At 42.4% G+C, this 27,112-nt stretch overlaps 1 protein-coding gene across 1 annotated transcript in view; it reads left to right on the forward strand.

Annotated features, from left to right (window-relative positions):
* Positions 1-27,112, forward strand: part of LOC110014466 (NACHT, LRR and PYD domains-containing protein 3-like) — a 63,306-nt gene that overhangs the window by 18,374 nt on the left and 17,820 nt on the right. Inside the window, exons 8-9 of the mRNA XM_078939543.1 lie at positions 16,231-16,404; positions 19,810-19,983. Of these exons, the coding sequence (XP_078795669.1) occupies positions 16,231-16,404; positions 19,810-19,983 (348 nt within the window). The remainder of the gene's footprint in view (positions 1-16,230; positions 16,405-19,809; positions 19,984-27,112) is intronic.

The following is a 27,112-nucleotide window of genomic DNA, read 5'->3' on the forward strand; positions in this document are numbered from 1 at the left end:
GATAGATAGATAGATAGATAGATAGATAGATAGATAGATAGATAGATAGATAGATAGATAGATAGATAGATAGATAGATAGATAGATAGATAGATAGATAGACAACTTTATTTATCCATTTGGGAGGTTCCCGCATGGAAATTGACATCTCCATCGCATACAGCACTGGTTGATATACATATAGGAAAAAAGCAGCACAGTAGCTAGAAAAATTAGAACAGTAAGAAAAAGTTTAAATATCTCCAAAACAGCATATACAAAAAAAGCTCATTCAGGCCCTTTCCCTTTCCTTTTCTGTCGCCCTCCCTCCTCCTAAGTGGTGGTTAAAGAGTTTGATGGCAAGAGGGACAAAGGAGTTCCTCAGTCTATTAGTCCTGCACCTTGGGAGGAGCAGCCTCTTGCTGAAGGTGCTTCTCTGGCTACTGATGGTCATGCGCAGAGGGTGGGTGGCATTGTCCAGGATACATGTTAGTTTTTTTAGTGTCCTTCTCTCTGCCACAGTAGCCAGAGGGTCCAGCCTTGTGCCAACCACAGAACCAGCCCGCCTGATCAGCTTCTCCGGCCTGGAGAAGTCTGTCTTTGAGGTGCCCCCCCCCCCCCCCCCCCAGCACACCACAGCGTAGGTTAGAGCGCTGGCCACCACGGACCATTATACATCAGCAGTGGCCCGGGAACCTCGAGTTTGACACAAATATCCTAAAGGATTTCTGGTTTCAGAAAAAGGAACTTTGGGAGCAGCGGAGCCAGCTGAAACCCTTAGACCAACAGCAGAACCATCAGCTGCTTCTCTTTAGGGCCACATTCAGACATTTTGGGCCCCATGGATCCAATGTTTTTTAAGGCTAACCTACAGTTTAGTGATGTCAGGAAATACTTTCAAAGGTGAACTAAAGACTATTTTAGTTGTTTTCTGCACAAGCTGCTTTTCTCAGTCTGGATGAAGATAGAAAGGAAAGTTTTGCTCTGCTTCATTCTGGTCTTGTCGTGTACATTTTTTATTTGAATGCTGATTTTCTTTTCTGTTCTCTTCAGTCTTCATCTGAATCTGTGTTGAACCTCATGGAAACTTTGTAACACACTCTTAACAGGGTGATTAGTGTCCGAGCCCATGTAGATAATTCTTTGGAAGTTCTTGAACAGCGCATAGTGTCAATAATGCAACAGTTTGAGCAGCAGTTGGTTGAGTGTTTACAACAACGAGATGAGAAATAGAAGGCTGAAATTCAACACTGAAGTGCACCAGTCCAGCTACTATCTCCACGTCTCTCTCCACTGATGGACCGTGGCCCCATCACCAACACTCCCACAATTTCCATCCGTTTTTGCCACCTGAAGAAAAACATCCTTCTGATTGTGGCTCTTCCAATAACCCACAATCTGGTTCCCTCTGCAACATTAGAACAACTCTCCTGTCCTGAGGTCCCACCTGAGGTCAATAGCCTGCTCAGATCCTGGTCAGGACTGTGTTTAAGCCGACTAGGAAAAACCATAATGGAAAAACACCACATCTTCACCACTGATGACCTTCCCATTCATTGTAAGGTATATCAGGTCTCCCCTCACAAACCATAGATCAGCGCAGACCATGAGAACAAAATGCTGAAAGATAGGAACATTGAGCCATCACGGTCCTCCTGGGGCGCCCCTGTGGTGCTCATGGGGAAACCAGATGGATCTATGAGGTTCTGTGTGGACTATCGAAGGCTCAATGCAAAAACACATCAAGGCGCATATCCCATGCCTTTGGTACACAAGCTGCTTGAATCCTTCCACGTGTAACGCTCAAAAAACTTTTACTAGGTCTTCTGATTGATACACTACCAAGGGGTTTCCTCACCATGAAATTCAAGCCAAACAAACCCAGATGCACACAAACAAAATAAACCAGCCACTACATCTGGAAAAAATATTAGAATAATCCATTGAAAAAAAGTTCCTCCAAAAACAGAAAAATGAAGTCTCAATCTTTGCATGGTACCATGACTTACAAAAAGAATATGTACATCCAAAAAATGAATATTAAGGGTCGGTCTCACCGCTTCCCGAAAACTGCTCCTTCGAGTGCGCTCCTCACGTCCAGAACGCCGCTTTCCGGGACCCGGTCCTCCTGCAAGCGCTCCGCTAAGATGAAGGTTATAATTAAGTATCTCCCGCTATTCTTCCAATACTGTTGGATGAATGAAGAGATGACAAGCTGCGGCTGCAGACTTTCCGCGTCTGGCAACGCCACACCCTTCTCCTTCAGCGTCTGACGTTCCTTTCAGCGTCTCCCGCTCCTCTTTTCCAATCACCTTTGGTTTCCGCCTCTAATGATGGTTTACCCAGTCAAAAGTCCCATAGTCAATGACGCCAATATTCAAATTCATAGGCAGTGCACACAGGATTTTATGTTATAATTCCCACATTTTCTTTTCATATGCATTTTCCCTTGAGCAATAAGTTTCTTTTCTCCTTATATTTTACATTTTCATTCATCGTACCTTTCATTCATTTTTCAATGTGACGGTGTCACACACGAAGCCACCATCTTGGACTTAAGAGTGCCAACGGTCCATCCAACAATTAAAAGCAGCTCTGAACAATGCTCCAGTACTTATGCAGCCTGACTACGCTCTACCTTTTGAAGTTCACACAGATGCCAGTGAAGTCAGTCTGGGAGCAGTGTTGGCTCAACCCACCAGCAAGGGTGATTGAGTGATCGCATATGCCTCCCGAGGTCTAAAAGGAGCTGAGTGTCATTACTCCACCTCTGAAAAGTAGTGTCTGTCAGTGGTGTGGGCTGTGGAAAAATAGAGACACTACCTGGAAGGGGTGCAGTTGACTGTCTTTACTGACCATGCTGCTTTGTCATGGGCGTTCATCCAGACATACCCGGTGGATTCTGCGGCTTCAACAGTTTGACTTCAAGGTTCATTACAGGAAAAGACTGCACAGTATCGTGCCTGATGCTCTGTCTAGGGCGGTATCAGGTACACCCTCTCCACCTGCCCATGCTGCTGTCCTTACCTCCAGTTGTTCCGCTGACTTACCATCATCTCTTGATGAAATCAAAGATGCTGAGAAAAGAGACCCAGATTTAAGTATTCCTACCAAAGAGGCAGAGACAAATAGTAGACCTGACAGGATTGTTTTTTTCATTTTACAAGGCCTCCTGTACCACCGCTCGCCAGTCAGAGATGGTGGAAGTAACACAGAAACACATAGACAAAGTCTTTTGGGACCACCAACTGATAGAGTCCGTCTTGGGTTTACTATCTTCAGCCATGGACACTTGCCAATATCCTGACTTCAAGTCTAGGGTGCTCAAGATGGCCTCTCCGTGGAGGGATTCAAGAAGCTCATGTACCAAAGGTATGTCTGTCTTGTTAGGACCAACATCATCTGAGACCATTCATTGACCAAAAGGGTGTGGCCTCCAATTGGACCAGAGCTGGTGGAGGCAGCCTTAAAGGCACCACTATGACCTCCAGACCATGAGAAGGGAACCTTGCAGCAACATTCTCCATTGCAGCTTGGCCCTCTTCTAAATTTTGTTATGTAATTCACCACCTGTTCAGTTGTGTGTTGCACTTTAGTGTTGTGGTAGTATTTCGTATTAGTTCTTTGTAGTTTTTGTTGTTTTGTGCCCACTCTGTTTAGTCTTTTGGTTTGTAGTTATGTTAAGTGAAGTAGTAGGTATGAACTGCCATTTTCTTTAGTACTTGTTTTCTCCTGTTTTTGTTAGGTTATGGAGGTTAGTGTTTGTCTTTGTTTTCCCTTTTCCTTTGTATAGGTAAGAAAACAAGATTTCAGTTAGGGGGTGTTTTGTTTGTTATTTTGGCCTTGGTTCACCCTAAAGCCTTTTTGCTTCACTTTTAGTTCTTCTTGGTGGTTGTTAATTTATTTGTAAAATATTTGTTATACTTTTGTATGGAAACATTTGTTTGGTGCTGTGTTGATTTTAAACTTAGGTAGCCAAAAACTTTACTTTTGAATGTTATGCCCCCCCCCCCCCCCCCCCCCCAGGTACCACTAGAGACAGAAGGGGGTGTTACATAATTGGGGGCTCGTCCGGGATTTGAGTTCACATCATTTGTGATTTGACCTATGTGGGTTTTTGTTCAGTTTTGATTGTGCTTAGAGACTTTGGTTAAAAGTTTTTTGTTCACTTGGTAGACTTGGTTGGCTAGTTTTTTTCTTTGTGGGCCAAATTTTGGCATTTGAAGAGCATTTTGAAAGAGTAGTTGTCTGAGCAGGGGGTGCTCCAACCCTCAGGCAGACCTAGGCTGGAAACATCATTTGGAGGTGGTGTAGGCGACAGTGTAAGAGTGGAGGCTGCTGCAGAAGTTGCCAATGCTACTAACCCAATCGGTCGAGGGCAGGTCCATAAGTTCCTGCAGTCGTAGCTGGTGCAAAGGCAGACCCAATTGTATTGCTCCAGACTGGGGTTGCCAGAGAGGATGTCCACTGCTCATCATGTCTGTGAGTAAAAACATTGCTCTTGATTAAGTCACTCTGTACTGGGACTTCAGACAACTCATGCAGTAGTAATATTATTTATTTTCACATCTTTTAGTTTTGCTTTCACAGACTTTGTTTTACTTTCACATACTTTGTTTTACTTTCACATTCCTTTAACTTTGCATTTCAAATTTCTTTATAATTGCAATTTCACATTCTTTTAGTTTTGGCATAAGACTCTGTGCAATTCCATGAGACAAATTTCAATAAACTTTTGGGTAATAACTACCCTAACGGAGCTCACAGGTGGAAGCCGGGGAGGAGGGTGGGGCGACAAACGCAGTGCTTCAGTAAAGAAGGATGAACAGCTTACACACCTGGACTGCACAGGTGAGTTGATTAACTGAACCACCTTAGTGGAGTAACCAAAGTAAACACGTGCTAGAGTTGTCTGCCCTGAAACGCTCCCAAGGTCGCTCACTTCAGTCAGACAACTCATGCAGTAGTAATAATATTTATTTTCATATCTTTTAGTTTTGCTTTCACATACTTTGTTTTACTTTCACATACTTTGTTTTACTTTCACATTTCTTTAACTTTGCATTTCACATTCCTTTAACTTTGCATTTCACATCCCTCTAGTCGGCATTTCACATTCCTTCAGTTTGGCATAAGACTCCATGAGACAAACTTCCATAAACGTTTGTGTAATAACTACCCCAAACACCAAATTCATCAAGGTTGGATAGAATTTAAATGTATATCAGTGTGTAATCACATGAAGTGTATTTCTTTTTTGAACACACTTTATTCAAGTATGCAGATCAATTACTGACTTTTACAGCACAACGAAATGAACGAAGACAGGAGTCTCAACAGGAGTCTTTCAAAAACCGTTTCCCAGGACTTAGAAAATATTACCATAAAAGTAAATAAATAATGAAACAATAATTGACAAAGACATATTACATTGTACACTGATTATGAGTGGAAAAGCTGCCCATAAAGGTAAACAATACTGTTCCATTGCAAAAATACCCTATGCTAAAATTTATCCATCTGGCCAACCAAAGTGTTCAGTCACAGGAGTCCATGAGTCATAAAACATCTCTGACCTCAAATGAAGTTTAGCTGTTATTTTTTCCATCAAGTAAACTTTCCTCAAAGCCTCCAGCCACTGTTCAAGAGTCGGGGGTGAGGTTTTAAGCCAAGATCTGGTAATCATCTTTTTTGCCACCAGTAGAAGGATTTGTATAAGTTTAGCTTTTTTCTTTTCTATACCTTCTTCTGGAAGGATGCCTATTATATAGTAAAGTGGATTTAATGGCAAGTTGACCTGTGTTATAACTTTAATAATGTTTTGAATTCCTTGCCAATATGGTATCAGAACAGGGCAGTCCCAAAAAATATGTGTGTGATCTCCAATTTTATTGCATTTCCTCCAACATAGATCAGATTTATTTTTGTCATATTTAGATATGGTGTAAGGAGTCTTGAAAAATCTCATCATAATCTTCCAGTTGAACTCATTCCATGTAGGACTGTTTGAAATTTTATGAACCCCCTCACAGATTGATTCCCACTTTTCATCCTCAATGACAATGTTTGCCTCCAATTCCCATTTTCCTTTCAGATCTAATGAATTATCTGACAGGTGTGCCTGCAGACATTGGTACAAATTTGATACTATCTTCTTCCTTGATTTATCAACAATGCTTTTGATCATTAACTGTTCTATTTGAGTTGGTGGTTGTACATGAAGTGTATTTCAGAGGCATTCCATATTCAGACTTACAAGTATGACTGCCATGTGTGACCCGGCACCATTGACCGTTTGGCCGCTCCCGTTCGAGTACAGCGCCAAGAAGGGAACATGCTATTTATTGAGTTTGCTATGTGTGACCCGGTACCATTGACCATTGGGCCACTCACTTTCGAGTACAGTGTCAAGCGCCAACCTGTAGACGACACAACTTAACATACAAATCCAAAGTTTCCACTGGCATGATGATGAAAGCTTAAGTGACATCCATAATTTAAAAGCTTCCATCTGAGAACTATGAACGAGCTTAGTGCTATGATTTCGATGCTTCCATCCGGCACCTATGATACAAGCCTAGGTAACCTCAAATTTCGAGCTACATGCATATTGCAACACTGCTTAAGAACGTCCTAATTTTGAAGCTTCTACCTGGCAATATAGTTTTCTTTAAAATCTAGTCTTAGATTTTGTAAGCCATTTTGATGCTAACATACTGGTTAATTAAAGTAAGAAAACTAATTGAAACTCAGGAGGTTTACCACCCTATCACTTTCAGTGCAGAGTAGGTACGTGAAGTGCAGTCGTCGTTGCAGCTCCAGATCTTGTTGAAGGGGCAACAATCTCCAGGGAAGCTGCACGACGAGCAGAAACTGTGGAACTTGGAAGCCATCCGACTTTGTCGAGGGTTTTACATCATCCTCTAGAAACTGAATTGCTGACCGGGGAGTATGGGTCACAGCCTCAGGAAGCGAGGCATGCTCAGGAAGCGATGCATAGATAAAAACAAAGCAGTATTAGTCTTGGCAATGAATACATAAATAATTTAGAACTGATCAGTTTAGAATGCTCAAGATAAAAGGGGATAACGTGCTTTTAAGAACAATTCTGAGAAGTGAAAGCAAGTAGTGAGTTTAAAGCGAAACGATCAGAGCACAGATTCCGACAAGAAACGACAGTTAATATGGAACCTGCCGTAATATTAACACCAAAATAAAAATTTTACATACACCAATGGTAAGAGAGAAGTAACCTTTCGTCATTTCCGGAAGGACACACCTTAAGAAGGCCGTCGAGGAGCAGGCAAATAGAAGGTAACCAAGGTCCGAGGAGATTACGTAGATGAGGAAGCTCGCCATCCCACGTAGCATGGACAGCAGCTCAGCTGGATTTGATGTTTTATACTTGATACCATTGGTACTCAATAGGTGGACAACAACAGCACAGATAAGTTAAATATCAATCAGCAAAGGGGGCTAGGATACCACAATGAAGAACAATTCGAGAATGATGAGGGATCGTAGGTTCTGATAGTATTTAAACTGGCCGAACCTTATGCATTTAGAGGCGGATGAAAACAAGTCTCTGAATGGAAATACTCTTAGTCGAGTGTCATCTGCTCGAAGCAGGGCAGACTGAGGATTTGTTTACAACACAAAGTTTTTACTCTTGGAACTAAAGCTAGAGATCGTCGGTGATAATTTCTAAAGAGAGGATAAATTCGCTCGTAATGCAAGTTATTTAAACACTAAACCAAGTCAAAAGATGACGCAATAACTATTTATCATCGCACTTCCTAAAACAACCTTTGTAATATTCCTCATATCTGAATTCTCTTAGAACCACATGATCCTTGAATGGACTATTAGAGCTGTATATTTGGGTTTAATGACCAAATTTCCGGCGGCTGGACATTCATAAACCTGTCTTCATAGAACTGTTTTTCCCCATGATTCAATGAAGTTCATTGTGTCTATAAGTTCTATTAAACACTTAAATTATTTTTTTATCAGACACTGGGTTTGTTTTGTGCAAAACGTACCGACATGTTTCGGCAGAATGCCTTCCACCTTCGTCAGGGTCGTCATCAGGTGGTGGTGTGTGACGTCTTTAAAAACAGCTGATTGTGACTGAGGCGGAGTCACCTGTTAAACTTTGACAAGTGACTCCGCCCCTTGATGTCCGTTTTTTGCTGGAGGATGTTGCTCCGGGTGTGAGAGAGCAGGAAAGCCCCCTCATCCCTGTTCATGGAAGTGTGGGCTCGCTTTCTTATCTCCACCGCCTCCATGATCCATCTGCGGTGTCTGTTTCCTTCAGTGCGGAGGACTTTGGCCTTTTCCCAGTCCATGATGTGGTTTTCTTGTTTGCAGTGATCCGTTATGGCTGATTTAATATTTTCTTGTACTGCCTGTTGTCGTCTGGCTCTTGTTAGTATTTTATTTGTTTCCTTTTCACATTCTTTTTGATGTTCCATTTTTCTTGTGATGAAAGTGCGTCCTGTTTCTCCGATGTATGTTTTATTGCAGGTGTGACATGGGATTTCATAAATGACATTGCATTTTTTATTTTGTTCAATCTTATCTTTTGGGTGAACCAGTAGTTGCCTGAGCTTTTTATACGGTTTCACTGGGGTGTTGATGTGATGTTTTTTCATGGCTCTTTGGATGTGTTATTCCTCTGATGTACGGCAACGCAACCATTCCTTTGTTTTCTGTTTTTTTCCTCAGATTTTTCTTCTCTACTTCCTTGTATTTCCTCTGCTCCACCTGTGTTTGTCCCTTTTTTATGGCCCATTGAGGATATTGACATCTGGTTAGAGCATTTTTTATGTGTTTCTTCTCCTCCGTTTTGTCTTCCCCGTCCGTTACCAGCTCTGCACGCTCAAATAAGGTTCTTACAACGGATATTTTGTGAGTGGTAGGATGTTCTGAGGTCCATAATAAATATTGGTCTGTGTGAGTTGGTTTCCTGTATACTTTTATTTTTATGTCTTTGTTTTCCATGTGTCTGATGTTAATGTCTAGAAAGTTGGAGTTGTCTTTTTTCTCTTCATGTGTGAATTTGATTTGTCCCGTATCGTCCATGGTGTTCAAGTGGTCTGTGATCTCCTGCGTGTGTCCTGCTTTGATCTTTTCCAGAATGTCGTCAACGTAGCGTTTCCACAAGGTTGGACGGCAGTGCTCTGGTGCGGATGTTATTGCTTTCTTTTCCAGGTCCTCCATGAAAAAGCTGCACATTGTGGCTGATAGTGGGTCACCCATGGGAAAGCCTTCTTTTTGTCTGTAAATTGTGTTGCAGAATTGGAAATACGTGGATGTAGTTAATAAATGGAGGAGTTGTGTAATGTCGTTAACTGTGAGGCATGTGCATTTCCTTAGCGATTTGTTTGCTGTTAACTGTTCCTACACTATTTGTAGTGTGACTTCTACTGGAGCCCTGGTGAATAATGATATTACGTCATGTGAAATGAATATTTCGTTTGCTTCCATCTTTGTGTTTTTGAGTTCTTCTGCCAGCTGTTTTGCATTTTCACAATGGTAGTCTGTGTTTCCTAGGAGGGGTTTTAAAATGTCGGCAATGAATTTGGATAGGTTGTATGTCACTGATCCCATGCTGTCTATTATGGGCCTCAGTGGTGCTCCAGGTTTGTGGATCTTTGGAGTGTCATAAATCCGGGGGATGATGCTGACTATTGGTATGAGATGGTTATAGGTTTGTTTGTCTATTTTCTTTTCCTCCTGTAACTGTTTCAGTATAGTCTTGAGTTTTCTCTTCTTTGCTTCTGTGGGGTCTCTTTTCAGGACCTCATAGGTGTTCCGGTCTTGAAGCATCTCATTCATTTGTTTTTCATTTTGTTCTGTGTCCATGATGACTGTGGTTCTGCCTTTGTCTGCTGGTAATATTGTGATTTCTCTATTGTTTTTCAGATTGTGGATGGCTGCAATTTCTTCTTTAGTTATGTTACTTGATGGTAGTTTTGCGGTTTTGAGAATGCCTGCTATTTCATTGCGTAGTGCTGCCTTTTCTCCTGGGTCCTGTATTTTTTCACATGCTAATTCGGTGGCTACGATGAACTCCTCATACGGGATCTGTTTTGGGGTTATGGCGTAGTTTAATCCGTGTGATAATACGCTGCGTTCAGCTTCGGATAGTGTGTGTTTTGATAGGTTGGAAATCCATTTATCATTTATGGTATTTTTTAGTTCTTGCTTTTTTTTCAAGTTTTGCTATGTGACGTGTTTTTGTTTTTTCGTACTCACTGTTGTGTACGTTGCATAGATGTCCTCTCAGGTTTTGCTCTGTTTCTTTGTCAAGCGAGTGTCGCTGTGTGAAGTCCTGCAGTTCCTGTTCCAGCTGTGTTTCCAAAATGTTGATCTTGTTTGTTGTGCACCGTATTCTTTCTTTGACCAAAGCCCTCCGCACTCTTTTGATCATCCACTCTGCGTTGTCAGTTCTGATCGGGTTCTTTATGTTGAGACTGGTTGGAATAATCTCTTCATCCCGGCAGAGGAGGTTAAACCGCAGATGGTTCCTCTGGCGCGCCGGTTTACGTTCCAGTTTTTCCAGCCGCCGGAGTTCTCTCATGAATAATTGTCCGAAACTTTTTCGTAATGATTCAATGAAGTTCATTGTGTCTATAAGTTCTATTAAACACTTAAATTATTTTTTTATCAGACACTGGGTTTGTTTTGTGCAAAACGTACCGACATGTTTCGGCGGAATGCCTTCTGCCTTCGTCAGGGTCGTCATCAGGTGGTGGTGTGTGATGTCTTTAAAAACAGCTGATTGTGACTGAGGCGGAGTCACCTGTCAAACTTTGACAAGTGACTCCGCCCCTTGTTTTCTGTGGGTGCAGCCACAGAAAACAAGTGGAGGGAGACCAAAGACCTGAAACAAACATCGTTATAACAAAAAACACTAAGCATAGAGAATTAGAGACCAGAAAAGCAAAACAGAAATATACAGAACAACGGGAACACCGGGGGACAGGACTGAACTACCCAGAATGAGGAAACAAGATGAACGGATAACATTGGGGATGATGCACGCAGCAAAATACAGGCCCAACCCCCCCAAGAAGGGGGGTCAAACAATCCGATGAGAACGGGGGAAGGACATCATGACGGAGAAGGGGAACAGCAAGCCGGAGAACCGGTAACAAACGCAGTGCTGCAATAAAGAAGGATGAACAACTTACACACCTGGACTTAAATAGAATACTGCACAGGTGAGTTGATTAACTGACCCGCCCTAGGGGAGTGGCCTAAGTAAAAGCCTGCCTGAGTTGGCTACCCAAAATGCTCCCAAGGTCGCTACCTCTCAATGGAACGGAGTCTGAGATTTAAATGACTGCGTATGAAGATTAATTCAATTCAATTCAATTTTATTTGTATAGCCCAAAATCACAACAACAGTCGTCTCAATGGGCTTTGAAGTAAAACATGAACTCAAAAGGATCATAAATACATAGAGTTCAATAGGAAAATACTACATCCCTGGCCTTAGACCCCCCTTCGCGGTAAGGAAAAACTCCTAAAAAAACGGATTCCGGAAAAAAACGAAGAAACCTCAGGGGTGTCCACATGAAGGAGGGATCCTCCCCCAGGACGGACAGGCGATGTACCAGAACTCTTAGAGAAGAATTAACTTATCTAAATCTACAACTACATATATAAAAGTCCAGCAGACGAGCTTCATCCAGCCGTGGTTGGGGGGACAGTCAAAGGCGCGAGTCGAGCCGGAGACAGGAACCACAGCCAGGTGTAGGAGCAGGAGCAGAGACGAGGTACTCGGTCAGGCACAGAGCAGAGACGAGCCAGAGATGAGCCAGAGGCAGGATCCACAGCCAGGTGTAGGAGCAGGAGCAGAGACGAGGTACTCGGTCAGGCACAGAGCAGAGACGAGCCAGAGATGAGCCAGAGGCAGGATCCACAGCCAGGTGTAGGAGCAGGAGCAAAGGCGAGGTAAACGGTCAGGAACTGGAGCACGGATGAGCCAACTGGAGTCTGGAAGCACTCCCACTCCCCAGGAGGGGAGAGGAAAAGAGGGACAATACATGAATCGCACTGCACCAGACAGAGGCATGGAGAACTAAATGATGAATGATGATCAAAAATAGATAAGAGAGGAAGGGTAGAGGTAGATGAGAAAAGAGGACAGAACCCAAGTGCACCATAGTTACCCCAGCTTCAACTTCTAGCAGCTAGTCTGACAATAAGCCTGTCCAAAGAGGAACGTTTTCAGTCTAACTTTGAATGTAGAAACTGAGTCGGCCTCTCTTCCATGAGCTGGGAGTTTATTCCATAAGACAGGGGCTTGGTGGCTAAACGCTCTACCTCCAACCGTACTTTTACTAATTCTAGGAACCACAAGCAGTCCTGCATTTAGTGAGCGTAGTGTTCTGATTGGATGGTAAGGGACTATGAGGTCCTTAATAAAGGACGGGGCCATTCCATGTAAGGCCTTATAGGTTAACAGGAGGATCTTGAACTTGATTCTAGAATCAACTGGGATCCAGTGAAGTGAAACTAACACAGGAGTGATGTGATCTCTTCTCTTAGTTCCTGCTAATAATCTAGCTGCTGCGTTCTGAACAAGCTGGAGACTTCTTAAGGAACTCTTAGGACACGCTGCTAACAGCTAAGATTACGTCCATCAAAAAAGTAACACAGCTCATCAGTAAAAGAAAGAGTTTTTGCTTGAAGAAAAAGAATGGACAAAGTAAACACACGAGTTTCAATCTCATTTCTATTTTCATTGTGACGCATATATATATTTCTTATCCAATTTTTCCAACTTAAATGAATGACTTCCATTGGTAACAAGTAATTGAGTTAAATTTATTCAACCTAATTTCTTACGTCTATAAAACTCAATAATTGTTAATACAACTCAAATTTAAATATTTATTTAGCTAAATGTCATATTACTCCAATTTCAATTAATATTTTTTCCATCTTAATTTATTATAATTCTTGAACCCTCATATGTCTAATTTTGAGCCCAATAACAATAACAATAAAAAGAAAACAAACCATGTTCACAATTAGTATTCTTTCATTCACCAATTTTCCCACATTGTCATTACAATGAGTTGCAGTAGGAGTGCTGTATGATCTCATCATTCTCTCTCTCCCTCTCACTCATGGTGTAGAGACGTAAGCATAGTAGGACAAAAATAACTTGGCAAAACACAGTAAAACAGCTAAACAACTAAACACATTTGGTCAAAAACCCACACTTAAACCAAAATCCATCCAGACAGGCAAAGAGAATGGTATCCCACAATTCCTTGCGGTACCGATCTAACAGCAGCACCAAAGTTACACCTACTTAATTGAATTAATTTGAATGAAAGTAGAATAACTGTTTGATAACCATGTGTTATTTTTAAGCTGACTTAACAAAAAAGTGAATGATTTATGTTAACTGAAGCAAATAATTAAGTTAGATCAAAGTAAAAAAGTTTAATTTTCCAACATCCATATGTGGTCTTATCATCCTCTCATGGTGGAAAAAGTATTATCTGAGCTTCTTCATCCACTAAATCATCTTTAAATGGACAGACCATGCTGCTTCACCTCTCTGAAAACAAACTAACCTTCAACTAAACCTGCTCCAGACCAGGTTACGTTCACAGCATGAGTTGCTATGGCAACTTAACATACCCTAAAACGTACATCCTTTTTTGGAAACGAAAGCTGAGGTTATCAACTTCCTTAGCCTCAAATTTACCCTGAACCATGGTTCGACCAAACGAAGCATTTGGCGCGTCATACGTCATCAACCACGTGATCTGTGCTAGATGACACACGCCCCGAAACATTGTGTCAAACCACTCTGCTTCATGAAACTGAAACACGCGCCGAAGCACCGTGTCAAACGCGCCATCCCTAGTATTTTGCATTAGTTCTTTGTAGTTTGTGGTTTTGTGCCCACTCTGTTTAGTCTTTTGGTTTGTAGTTATGTTAAGTGAAGCAGTAGGTATGAACTGCCATTTTCTTTAGTACTTGTTTTCTCCTGTTTTTGTTAGGTTATGGAGGTTAGTGTTTGTCTTTGTTTTCCCTTTTCCTTTGTAAAGGTAAGAAAGCAAGATTTCAGTTAGGGGGTGTTTTGTTTGTTATTTTGGCCTTGGTTCACCCTAAAGCCTTTTTGCTTCACTTTTAGTTCTTGTTGGTGGTTGTTTATTTATTTGTAAATAAATATGTCTTACTTTTATGGAGACATTTCTTTGGTGTTTTGTTGATTTTAAACTTAGGTAGCCAAAAACTTTACTTTTTTATGTAATGCAGAACACAGAAGAGGGCGTAACAGTTCAAGTGTAAACTTCGATTTTTTTATTTTTATTTTTTAATTTGGAAACCCCATTAGATTCCACAAAGTGGTCACTAGTCTTCCTGGGGTCCATAAGCATAAAATAAATAGATATCGGAAACATTGATGACGTCACAGATGTGGAAATCTGCTCTCTAAGGCCGCCTTTACACTGCATGGTTCAAGTGACCCAATTCCAATTTTTTCCTCTCATGTGGCACAGATCGGATGTGACCGGTGAACGTGTAAGCAGGACAAAAGCGTGTGGATTCCGATTTTCTCAGATCGGATACAGGCCTCTCTCGTATGTGGAAATAAATCGGAAACGAATCGGATACGTGCATTTGAGTGTGCCATGTAAGAAGACAAATCGGATATTCCCCAGTAAATGCGAGTCGTACCTCAGTGACGGCAACTCAGGAGACCACCAACTGAGATCACATGACTTATTAAGGTGCTTTTGTGCGCTGATTTTGCTGTCAGCTACCCCTTCAGCCTCAGGCTTCAGACCGTAGTAAGAACGGTAACTAATGATTTGGGACACCGTTGCTGTGGAACAGGCTAGAAGCCGTTTATTTCTTTGCTTGTGTTGCGGAGTGGGGGGGGGTGTATGATGGGGACCGTGTGTGTGTTTGTGTGTGCGTGCGTGTGTAAAAGGAGAGGAGGGGGGGGAGTGTCGGGGAACCATAAATAAAATAAAAAAGTCTCTCCCCCAAAAGTTTTGGAGTCTTTCTGAACCCGCTCTGTGCAGAATCCGCCTTAGCCCTGGAGAAAATCTCCCGTGCGTTTCTGACCACGGTCGGAAAAAGAGAAGTCATCGCGCAGGAAAGGTTCAACATTTGGATCAAACTGTTAGTACAGCACGTCTGCAAACACTTCCTCATTCAAAACTCAGAGAGAGCCGAGCATGCCTTTTCCTCTCCCTATCCCCTCAGGAGCGCCCAAGGCAACGCCTCCTTACGTCGCTGCGCTGCCTCCATGACAACCGCAGTCACAAAAGTCAGAAGGAGGTCCGCGGAAGGCAGAAATGCTGCTACGTAGTCCTCAGAACGTCTACGTTTGATAGTTTCAGCATTGTATAGTGTAAATGCAAAAATCAGATACGGGTCACTTTTAAAAGATGATGTAAGCGGGTCGTCAAAAAAATCGGATATAGTCAGAAAATCGGATATGAGCATCAAGACCTGCAGTGTAAATGCGGCCTAATTTAAGATTCACACTTCAAGCCAGATTGATCTGTTGACTTTGATTCTTCAGACCTTGTTGTGTCTGTGACCTTCAGACACTCAAATATTGCATTGCTCTGTCATTTCTCTCCCATCAAATGTGCCGTTAACTATCTGAAGTAGTTCAGCAGCAGTCCTGGTCATGAGTTCTTCACGGTCAAACTGTAAACCCAGTTTTTTTTTTTAATCTCTTTAACACAGAGCAGGATTTTATGTGCTAGAGGTTCTTAACAGGGTTCTGTCTGATTTAGCTTTGATGTTGGAACATTCTTCAGAGCCTCTTTAACAAGTTTTCATGAATCTTTGTTTTCTTGGATCTTTATCCTCTGTAAAACATCCGCAGGGGATTTTGTTTGTTCACTTGATTTTTTTGTCGGATCCATTAAAATGTGACAGAGATTTTCCTATTGGTGTTTTTTTTACCCATAATTTAAAGTGATCTTCAATTCACAATAAAAATTCACTTTACAATGTGATGGTTTCATTTGAAAATGTATTTTACAGTAATAGATTTGAGATGAAGAAATACAAGTTAATATAAAGTGTTACCAATATAATTTAATCTGACAATTTTGATTTATCATCCCAAAATTTCACCTGAAAATGTCATCTGTCAGTCTGTCATCAGGGTCCCACCTGACTGAATGGACCAAGTTCCTGGACCTCCAGCTGCATCACTGCTCCTGAACACACTTTTCTGTCTGATTGCAGGTTGGAGTGGTGCAGTTTGTCAGAGATCAACTGTGAAGCTCTGGTCTCAGCTCTGAAGAAAAACCCATCTAATCTGACAAAACTGGATCTGAGCATGAACAACCTGCAGGATTCAGGAGTTCTTCATCTGTGTGGTTTTCTGGAGAGTCCAGACTGCAGACTGCAGGATCTGAGGTCAGACTCCATTTTCCACAGCCAAGATAAAGATGTCCAGCTATGCAGTATCAGTCATGTCAGGACTTTCATCCACAGTCAGAGAGTCTCTTTCATCAACTGTGTTCTTAACCAGGGCCATCTCCCAAAATCCACCAGAAACCCTATTTCTACTCAGGCTTCTGTTTGCCAGCATCTGCTTTTTGTATGGACTGATGTCAAACACAAATGAACTTCTCCCTCAGTAAATGGTCTTGTTAAAGCAACGATCTCCTCTGTCACGATAAAACTTGCTTTCACAGCAGTTTCACGTTGGGATTCTGCACGGCTGAAAGTCAGTGATGTGCTGTGAGGTTGATGGCTGGTGAGGCACTGACTCCTCTGAAGTCAGGTTTACAATTTCAAGAACTGATTATTTTTTTACCATTCATCCAATAGCAGATAACAGCATATAAGATACACACAAGAACATATTTGTCCTACAGAGAATCTTTCTCTTATAGACATAGATGGAACACTGTTCTTGAGTATAAATTCTTCATAATTACTGTAAACCAATTAAAACGTTCAGCACACATTTAATTTTGACCGTCAGTAACTATTTCTGCTATTTCTGGTGCTTTAATCAGGGTTATGAAATGTTGTCTGTGAAAATGATCATAATAATAATTCTTTTAAGTCTAAAATTTAGTTTTACTTACATTATTTTCCACTTACTCCCATGCAATAAAAAAAACATGTTTGGTCTTACTCCTTAAGTCCATGCGCCAATCCTTCTTCACAAAAAGCTCTATGATCTGTTGTGAAAGTCTTCCTTATTTTCCTTTAGTTAAATGAGTCTCTCCCTCTCGATGGACAAAAACGTCCTTAGTCTGTTTCTGTAGCCGCGGTTACATGGGCAAAATATTTTGATTGGATCATTGGTCGGGTTAAAATTCACCCGTGCACATGGGCCCAGAAAACCTTTTTCCGATTAGAACAAACGTTCATATGGTCACATATTCGGCCTGAATGAATCATTTGGGCATGGGCAGTAGTGTAAAAACACCCGGATGGGAAATGTGTCCCCTTGTAAACAAAGCTTTGCTGTCACATATATTTATGCAGCAGCTCGGTAATATACGAGACGATCTTCCAAACTTGCTTTTACTAATGTTATGAATATTATGAAGCGCCTATTCGCTAATCATTTTATATTTAATCCGTGTGGTTGGTACTTTTTTTGTGGAAGAACGGAGCTTGAAGCCAGGGTTTGGAGAGGCTATAAACACGGGCTAACAACATTAGCTTGGCTGCACGTAAATGTTTGGGAATAACATCAGCCTTTATTTTGTCAGGACACAACTGGAAACACAAATCCACGTGATTGTTTGAACAGTTTCTAAGGACTGAGCGACATTTCTACTCTGAAAAGCTCACACACTGCTCCAAGCCGCTCCGCTGTGTGTGAGCTGATGGGACGAGCTCTGCTCGGTTCTCGTGAGTCCTGCAGCCGCTAACCCAGAGCGGCGGGTCCGCTCGCAGTCCGAATTCTCACATATAACAAAACAACAAAACGCAAACGTAACAAAGCACCCTCCCTCCCCTCAAACACATTAATAAATCTGGCTGCTCTGCTCAGAGAGGTTCACTTGGTCCACTGGCACCAGAGCCCGAACGCAGAGCTCGGGTGCCGGGTCCAGACCTCAGTGGACACGAAGCGCTCCTCCCCGGCATCCCCTTCGTGAGGGGTGAAAGAGAACGGAGAGCCAGCGGAGCGAGAGCGGAGCGAGAGCAGAGCAGCGCTTTGCACGGGGCGTCTGCAGAGCAGCTGATCAGTCCCGTATGAGCTCCAAAGCTTTCTCTCAACCAAACACCATCTATGAATGACATAAACCAGAGCAGTAGTGACACTCAATCGGAATGACTGTTTACATGCTCCACGATTGAATAAACGATCAGTATAACCCACCTATCTTGATCGGAAAGAAAGTTTGATCAGAACGAGTCTGACTGGAGCAGACTATTCCGAACGGCGCATTTACATGACGCATTTTCTTTCCGATCAGGCGTTCTTTCCGATTACTTTTGCCCATGTAAACGCGGCTTATGTGTAGCTACAAAGCAGCTGTCAGCCCACGTCTGCCCCTGCTGGTGAGGCCAACCTCATCTGCTGCTTTTTCTGTGGGCCTATAGCAGCGTTCTCACCGCACGTCTCTGTTAAAATGGAGCCCTGCAGTCAGACATAAGGCACAGAGCTAACGAGCCTCATCGGGAGTTTCCACTCCATCTGTGATCGCGCAACACTCAAATTTGGCGATATTAACCTGAGAAACTGTGGTAAACGTGTTGAGTTTACTGAAAATGTATCTTTAACAGAGATCAGTGGAAAATAATTAATCTAGTTTATCACGATCATGACAGGTGAGGCTGAGCCTCACTTGACTCATCTGACCGCACATCACTGGCTGAAGTGTCCAATTCTTCTCTGACTCTTCTGCTTTCTGGATCTTCTGCTCTGACAGAAAGGAGGTTTGACAGAAAAAGCACTTTTTTTCCTAATTCTATCTCCAAGTGATTAATTTTTGTATTTTATCACATGTGCTTATCTACCTTGGTAGCTGCCATTTTTTAATGTCTACTCGTTGTGAGAGATGGGCGGACTGATTTTACTCCAAAAAACAGAGGTTTGATTCTTCAGATCCTTGTTGTGTGTTTAGCTTTCAGCTACACTCAGATATTGCATTCATTTATCTTCTAGCAAATGTGCCGTAAACCATCTGTACTAGTTCAGATTATGGTTAGCAAATATGTTTTGTTGAATCTTCCTCCTCTGTAAAATATCTGCTGGAGGTTTGAACTTTCTTTGTTAATCTTTAATGTTAGATTTTCATTTACAGGTCGTCAAGATTTTTCATCCCAAAATCTCACCTGAAAATGTCATCTGTTAGTGTCTTATCAGGACGGGTCCCACCTGACTGAATGGACCAAGTTCCTGGACCTCCAGCTGTATCACTGCTCCTGAACACACTTGTCTGTCTGATTGCAGGTTGAAGGACTGCAGTTTGTGTAGTGTCCTTTGGCAAAACATTGGACCCCACATTGTGAATTTGGGTTATACAAATCAAATTGAATTGACTTGTATTGCCTCTGATGTAAGGTTGGTGCCAGTGTTCGGCAGCAGTGTTTAAATGGGACTGTGACTGTAAAGTGCTTTGTTTATGTTTTCGGGTTAAAATCTAAAAGAATTTGCTAACACCCCCCACCCACCCCCTGCACAATGCATTTTAATTTACAGGTGTTCACGATTTTTCAGCCGAAGACTTCACCTGTAAATATCATCTGTCAGTCTGTCATCAGGGCGGGTCCCACCTGACTGAATGGACCAAGTTCCTGGACCTCCAGCTGCATCACTGCTCCTGAACACACTTTTCTGTCTGATTTCAGGTTGGAGAACTGCAGTTTGTCATACATCAGCTGTGAAGCTCTGGTCTCAGCTCTGAAGAAAAACCCGTCCAATCTGACAAAACTGGATCTGAGCGTGAACAACTTGCAGGATTTAGGATTTCTTTATCTGTGTGGTTTTCTGCAGAGTCCAGACTGCAGACTGCAGACTCTGAGGTCAGACTCCATGTTTCAGTTGTGTTCAGATCAATATGATGAAAAAGTTGTGTTGACCCACAGAGAGCAGAAATGTCCAGATTCTGATCTGCAGCAGCATCTTCCTGCAGAAGAACTTCTTCTTCTTCTTCTTCTTCTTGTGGGAGGAGGGTGATTGAAGGAGCTGAGGAGTGATTGATTTATTTGCCTTTTCTGTTCTTCTTTTCTTTACTTTTTCACTTTGGTGTTAGTTGTTGATGGTTTAGGTGTATTGTTAGTTTATTTATTTTGTTTTTTTTTGGTGTTTTGTGGGTTTTTTCCGGTGGTGGGTGTGGAGCTGGTGGCGTTCTTCTGGACGCCATGGCCCTCACTTCACTTACCAGGAAACACGGCATTAAAACAGGTGCCGGCTCCCTGCACGGCGTGGAGGATGTGGCTCTGGCCGTGGGGGAAGTTATCGGGCATGCTGCAATTAAATCTGCTGCTCGTATGAATGGAGCCGTTGTTTTGTTTGTGGAGAGGGTGGAGCAGGTGAACACGCTGGTTGAGAAGGGCATTTCCATCAATGGCGTGTTTGAAACCGTCACGCCGCTCTCTCAGCCTGCGACCAAGATCACGCTGTCTAACGTCCCTCCGTTCATTAGTGACGAGTTTCTGGTGCGAGAACTGTCCAAACACGGGAAGGTGGTGTCACCTGTGCGTAAAGTTATGTCAGGATGTAAGTCCCCCCTGCTGAAACACGTCGTGTCTCACCGCAGACATGTGTTTATGATCCTCCACAAGAAGGAGGAGGACTTGAATTCTGTGTTTAAGGTGCGTGTGGATGATTATGACTACGTGCTTTTTGCTACTTCTGCCTCTTTTAAATGCTTTGGTTGCGGCGATGAGGGGCATTTGGTGAAGGCCTGTCCACGCCGCGCCGTTTCTGCCTCGGGGGGCGTGGCCGCGGCGGCGGCGGGTGGAGCGAGTGATGGTCAGCGTGGGTTGCGCGCTGATCGCCCCGCGCCCGCGCCGCGAAGCGCCGCTTTGGTTGAGCGTCCTCCTGAGGAATTGGCAGCCTGTCCTGAACCCGTGGAGGACGGGCCTGAGCCGGTGGGCGAGTCTGATGGGAACGTGGTGAGTGGAGACGGTCAGGTGGAGGAAGCGGTGAGTCAGGTTGGAGAGGGAGGGGTTTCGGTGGAGGGTGTCGTGAATGTCACTGAGGTGGTGGATGCGTTGGAAGTCTCTGGTGGGGCATCTGGGGTGGATGCTTCCGCAGCTGTGTGTGTGGATGAGGGGGCGGTGGAGCCCTCTGAGTGTTGTGGTTCGGGTGCGTCTGGGGAGTGTGTGGTGGGTGACGGTGAGGCGTGTCTAGAAGGTGGGATCGATGACGTCAATGCTGAAGCGCGTGGATCGGGGAAGGTGGGGGTTTCTCTGAAACGAAGAAAGCGGGCCTCCACGTCTGCAGATGTGGGCGTTAAGGCCAGCAGACTGGTGGTCTCAGCGGCGGGGGCGGCTGTGACTGACGGCAGCGACAGTGAGGGATGCTGGTCTGACTGCAGTGAACTGTCTCAGGGCAGCTCTTTGCTGTCCAATAGTCAAGACATGAAACTGTATCCAGCTCAGATGTTCAAACGTTTTCTGCAACAGACTAAAGGTTTTAAGAAGCTGCACATTCCCTCGTATTTCCCTGATGTGAAAGCTTTTTATGTGTCTGCTAAGCACCTCATAAAACACAGAGCTGAGTCTGACCTGACTGATCAGGAGGTTTACAGACTGAGGAAACAGATGCAGAAAGTCCGACAACAACTTGGTTTTTGAATTCATGATAGGTTTGCTTATTATGGCCCGCAGCAGTCATAGACTGCAAGGACCATATTGTAACTGGTACGAGGGTCGAACACTCAAAAAGTCCAAAACGTCAAAAAAACGCGTCAAAACGCCAAAAAATGGGGTCAAAAGTTGCCCAAAGCACAAAACGACACGACAATTGTGTAACACAACAAAAATACACACACACACGCACAACACCAACGCACAAACGTCAAAATTGTAGTCGCAAAAATGACGACAAAAAACCAAAAAAGCCCCAAAAAGCCCTCAAAGAACGGGTTTAAAGCCAAAAAGACATGCCCAGCCTATAGTAAAAGACAGGCCGCATTGAAATACATAGGAAATCCTAACCGCAAAAACTTCTATATTGTTTCTGCTTCGTTTCATTATTATGGCCCGCAGCAGTCATAGACTGCAAGGACCATATTGTAACTGGTACGAGGGTCGAACACTCAAAAAGTCCAAAACGTCAAAAAAACGCGTCAAAACGCCAAAAAATGGGGTCAAAAGTCGGCCAAAGCACACAACGACACGACAATTGTGTAACGCAACAAAAATACACACACACACGCACAACACCAACGCACAAACGTCAAAATTGTAGTCGCAAAAATGACGACAAAAGCCCAAAAAAGCCCTCAAAAGACAGGTTTAAAGCCAAAAAGACATGCCCAGCCTATAGTAAAAGACAGGCCGCATTGAAATACATAGGCCACCTGACTGCAAAAACTTCTATATTGTTTTTCGAATGTTTTTTTATTATTCTTCTTCTTTCTAACGGATACTTTGAGCTCAAATTTGACCCCCGCCACATACCCGAAAACTCACCAAAATTGGCACACACCTAGGATAAATTGAAAATGAATTTTCGGCAAATAGAATGTCACCCCCCCCACGACGATGACATCACGGCGAGCGTTCCCGTAAAAAAAATGAATGGGCCGAAAATCGCTTATGGGGCCAAAAAAAAATATTTTGAAATACAGTAACGAAACCAAGACACGCGTGTTGGAAATATCCCAAAGAAGTTATAAAATTATTATGGGATGTCCACACGACCTACGGCTTGGCGGCCATTTTGTGGCGAACTCAGAGAAATGGCGATTTTCGTGTTTTTTGACAATATGGGAAAACAACACTTTTGTTCAAGCGATTTTCACGAAATCGGACACACATGCCACTAGCACGATTCTACAATAACCAAAGAAGTTTTGTTGACCTTTGACCTTGGCAAGGGGCGGCCATCTTGAATTTTCAAAAAAAAGCACCTTTAGTAATGGATACAAACGAAAACTCGTCCTAGGAATTTTCATCGATCTTTTTGAAACTTCTTGGGCATCAATGGCAATCAATTGTGGACAAAATGTTGGAATTAGAAGTTGTAGATTTTGAAACGCGTGCGCGTGGCGAATTCGCAACCGTCGCCATTTTAGCTAGCTTGCACATATTTTATCGGAATGTCGTGAAAATGAAATATAGGATTCCCTGGCCCACACTGAACAAAACGATGTCACATACGACAAAATCGATAAAGGAATGTGGCCGTGGTAAACAAAAAACGATCGCAAAAAAAAGTGCTGACTCGGCTAAAAAAAAAAAATTTCGGATTTTTTTTTTATGAATCGGCTAACGAAACCCAGATAACTTTGTCGGGTATATCCAAACAAAGTTTTGAAATCATTACGTGATGGCGACACGACCTACGGTTTGGCGGCCATTTTGTGCCAAAATCAGCCATTTTGAGTTTTTCGCGTTTTTACACAATAGGGAAAAAGGAACTTTTTTTTGAGCGATTTTCACGAAATTTGACTCGCATGTCCGTAGCATAAGTCTACAATTACCTCTGGAGTTTCGTCGACCTTTGACCTCGGGAAAAGGCGGCCATCTTGAATTTTCTATAAAAAACACCTTTGCCACTGGATTCAAACGTAAACTTGTCTATGGAATTTTTATCGATCGTCTCGAAACTTTTTGGGCATCAATGGCAAGCTACTGTGGAAAAAATGTTGGAATTAGAAGTTGTAGATTTTGAACGGCGTGCGTGTGGCAAGCTAGCAAAGTGGCGCACTGTTATAACTCCCATGCATTTCAATACAATACAGTGAAAATTGAATGCATGCATCCATGCCTGAAACTGAATACATTGAAAAAGACTGGAAATGGACATAAAAGGAATGTGGGCGTGGTTAGCATAAAACCACTGTTGCTAAGGACGACAAAAAGTTTACTTTTACCGATATGTCCGAAACTGACGTCAATCTGTTCGTCTTCTCAAGGGGAACAAAACATAAAATGGTTGCTATGGAGATAAAATAAACAAAAAAGCCGCCATTTTGAAAAAAGTGGTTTTTTTTTATCAACTTATGGCATATAGCTCTCACCTATGGAGGAATGTGTTTTTCTGAGTCAGTTGATGATGCCGATCGTTATGCTAGCACTTTTAGCTACATTAGCATAGCTAGCATAGTTAGCATAATTAGCATTTTAGGTAATGTGTTTTTCTGAGTCAGTTGATGATGCTGATCGCTATGCTAGCACTTTTAGCCACATTAGCATAGCTAGCATAGTTAGCATAATTAGCATTTTAGGTAATGTGTTTTTCTGAGTCAGTTGATGATGCTGATCGCTATGCTAGCACTTTTAGCCACATTAGCATAGCTAGCATAGTTAGCATAATTAGTATTTTAGGTAATGTGTTTTTCTGAGTCAGTTGATGATGCTGATCGCTATGCTAACACTTTTAGCCACATTAGCATAGCTAGCATAGTTAGCATAATTAACATTTTAGGTAATGTGTTTTTCTGAGTCAGTTGATGATGCTGATCGCTATGCCAGCACTTGTAGCCACATTAGCATAGCTAGCATAGTTAGCATAATTAGCATATGCAGTTTTGACTAGCCATTATCAAAAGTGGGCGGTGAGGTCGGTGGTGCGTAGAGTTGGGCGTGGAGGCGGGTTACGTCTGCGGGCCATACAACGCCGCTTGCGGCTTTAATTATTATTCTTCTTGCACACTAACGGCGTCTTTGAGCTTAATTTTGACGCCCGCCACATACCCGAAAACTCACCAAAATTGGCACACATCTGGGATAAATTGAAAATGAATTTTCGGCAAAGAGAACGTCACCCCCCCGAAGTCGATGACATCACAGCGAGCGTTCCCGTAAAAAAAATGAATGGGCCGAAAATCGCTTATGGGGCCAAAAAAAAATATTTCAAATTAGAGCAACGAAACCAAAACACGTGTGTTGGAGATATCCCAAAGAAGTTCTGAAATCATTATGGGATGGCCACACGACCTACGGCTTGGCGGCCATTTTGTGGCGAACTCAGAGAAATGGCGATTTTCGTGTTTTTTCACAATATGGGAAAACGACACTTTTGTTCAAGCGATTTTCACGAAATTGCACACACATGCCACAAACACGATTCTACAACTACGAAAGAAGTTTTGTTGACCTTTGACCTTGGCAAGGGGCGGCCATCTTGAATTTTCATAAAAAAGCACCTTTAGTAACGGATACAAACGAAAACTCGTCCTAGGGATTTTTATCAATCTTTTTGAAACTTCTCGGGCATCAATGGCAAGCTACTGTGGACAAAATGTTGGAATTAGAAGTTGTAGAATTTGAAACGCGTGCGCGTGGCGAATTCGCAACCGTCGCCATTTTAGCTAGCTCGCACATATTTTATCGGAATAGCCTGAAACTGAAATATGCGATACCCTGGCCCACACTGAACAAAACGATATCGCATACGACAAAATCGATAAAGGAATGTGGCCGTGGTAAACAAAAAACGATCGCAAAAAAAAGTGCTGACTCGGCTAAAAAAAAAAATTTCGGATTTTTTTTTTTATGAATCGGCTAGCGAAACCCAGATAACTTTGTCGGGTATATCCAAACAAAGTTTTGAAATCATTATGTGATGGCGACACGACCGACCGTTTGGCGGCCATTTTGTGCCAAAATCCGCCATTTTGAGTTTTTCGCGTTTTTACACAATATGGAAAAATGAACTTTTTTTCGAGCGATTTTCACGAAATTTGACGCGCATGTCCCTAGTGTAAGTTTACAATCACCTCTGGAGTTTTGTCGACCTTTGACCTCGGGAAAAGGCGGCCATCTTGAATTTTCTATAAAAAACACCTTTACCACCAGATTCAAACGTAAACTTGTCGTTGAAATTTTCATCGATCGTCTCGAAACTTTTTGGGCATCAACGGCAAGCTACTGTGGAAAAAATGTTGGAATTAGAAGTTGTAGATTTTGAACGGCGTGCGCGTGGCAAGCTAGCAAAGTGGCGCAGTGTTATAACTCCCATGCATTTCAATACAATACAGTGAAAATTGAATGCATGCATTCATGGCTGAAACTGAATACATTGAAAAACACTGGATATGGACATATAAGGAATGTGGGCGTGGTTAGCATAAAACCACTGTTGCTAAGGACGACAAAAAGTTTACTTTTACCGATTTGTCCGAAACTGACGTCAATCTGTTCGTCTTCCCAAGGGGAACAAAACATAAAATGGTTGCTATGGAGATAAAATAAACAAAAAAGCCGCCATTTTGGAAAAAGTGGTTTTTTTATCAACTTATGGCATATAGCTCTCACCAATGGAGGAATGTGTTTTTCTGAGTCAGTTGATGATGCCGATCGCTATGCTAGTACTTTTAGCCACTTTAGCATAGCTAGCATAGTTAGCATAATAAGCATTTTAGGCAATGTGTTTTTTGAGTCAGTTGATGATGCTGATCGCAATGCTAGCACTTTTAGCCACATTAGCATAGCTAGCATAGTTAGCATAATTAGCATTTTAGGTAATGTGTTTTTCTGAGTAAGTTGATGATGCTGATCGCTATGCTAGCACTTTTAGCCACATTAGCATAGCTAGCATAGTTAGCATAATTAGCATTTTAGGTAATGTGTTTTTCTGAGTCAGTTGATGATGCTGATCGCTATGCTAGCACTTTTAGCCACATTAGCATAGCTAGCATAGTTAGCATAATTAGCATTTTAGGTAATGTGTTTTTCTGAGTCAGTTGATGATGCTGATCGCTATGCTAACACTTTTAGCCACATTAGCATAGTTAGCATAGTTAGCATAATTAGCATTTTAGGTAATGTGTTTTTCTGAGTCAGTTGATGATTCTGATCGCTATGCTAGCACTTTTAGCCACATTAGCATAGCTAGCATAGTTAGCATAATTAGCATTTTTAATAATCTGTTTTCCTGAGTCAGTTGATGATGCTGATCGCAATGCTAGCACTTTTAGCCAAATCAGCATAGCTAGCATAGTTAGCATAATTAGCAAAAGCCGTTTTGACGAGC

This window comes from Oryzias latipes, chromosome 2 (assembly GCF_053564925.1).
Source record: "Oryzias latipes strain Hd-rR chromosome 2, Olatipes_Hd-rR_3.1".
Lineage (NCBI taxonomy): Eukaryota > Metazoa > Chordata > Actinopteri > Beloniformes > Adrianichthyidae > Oryzias > Oryzias latipes.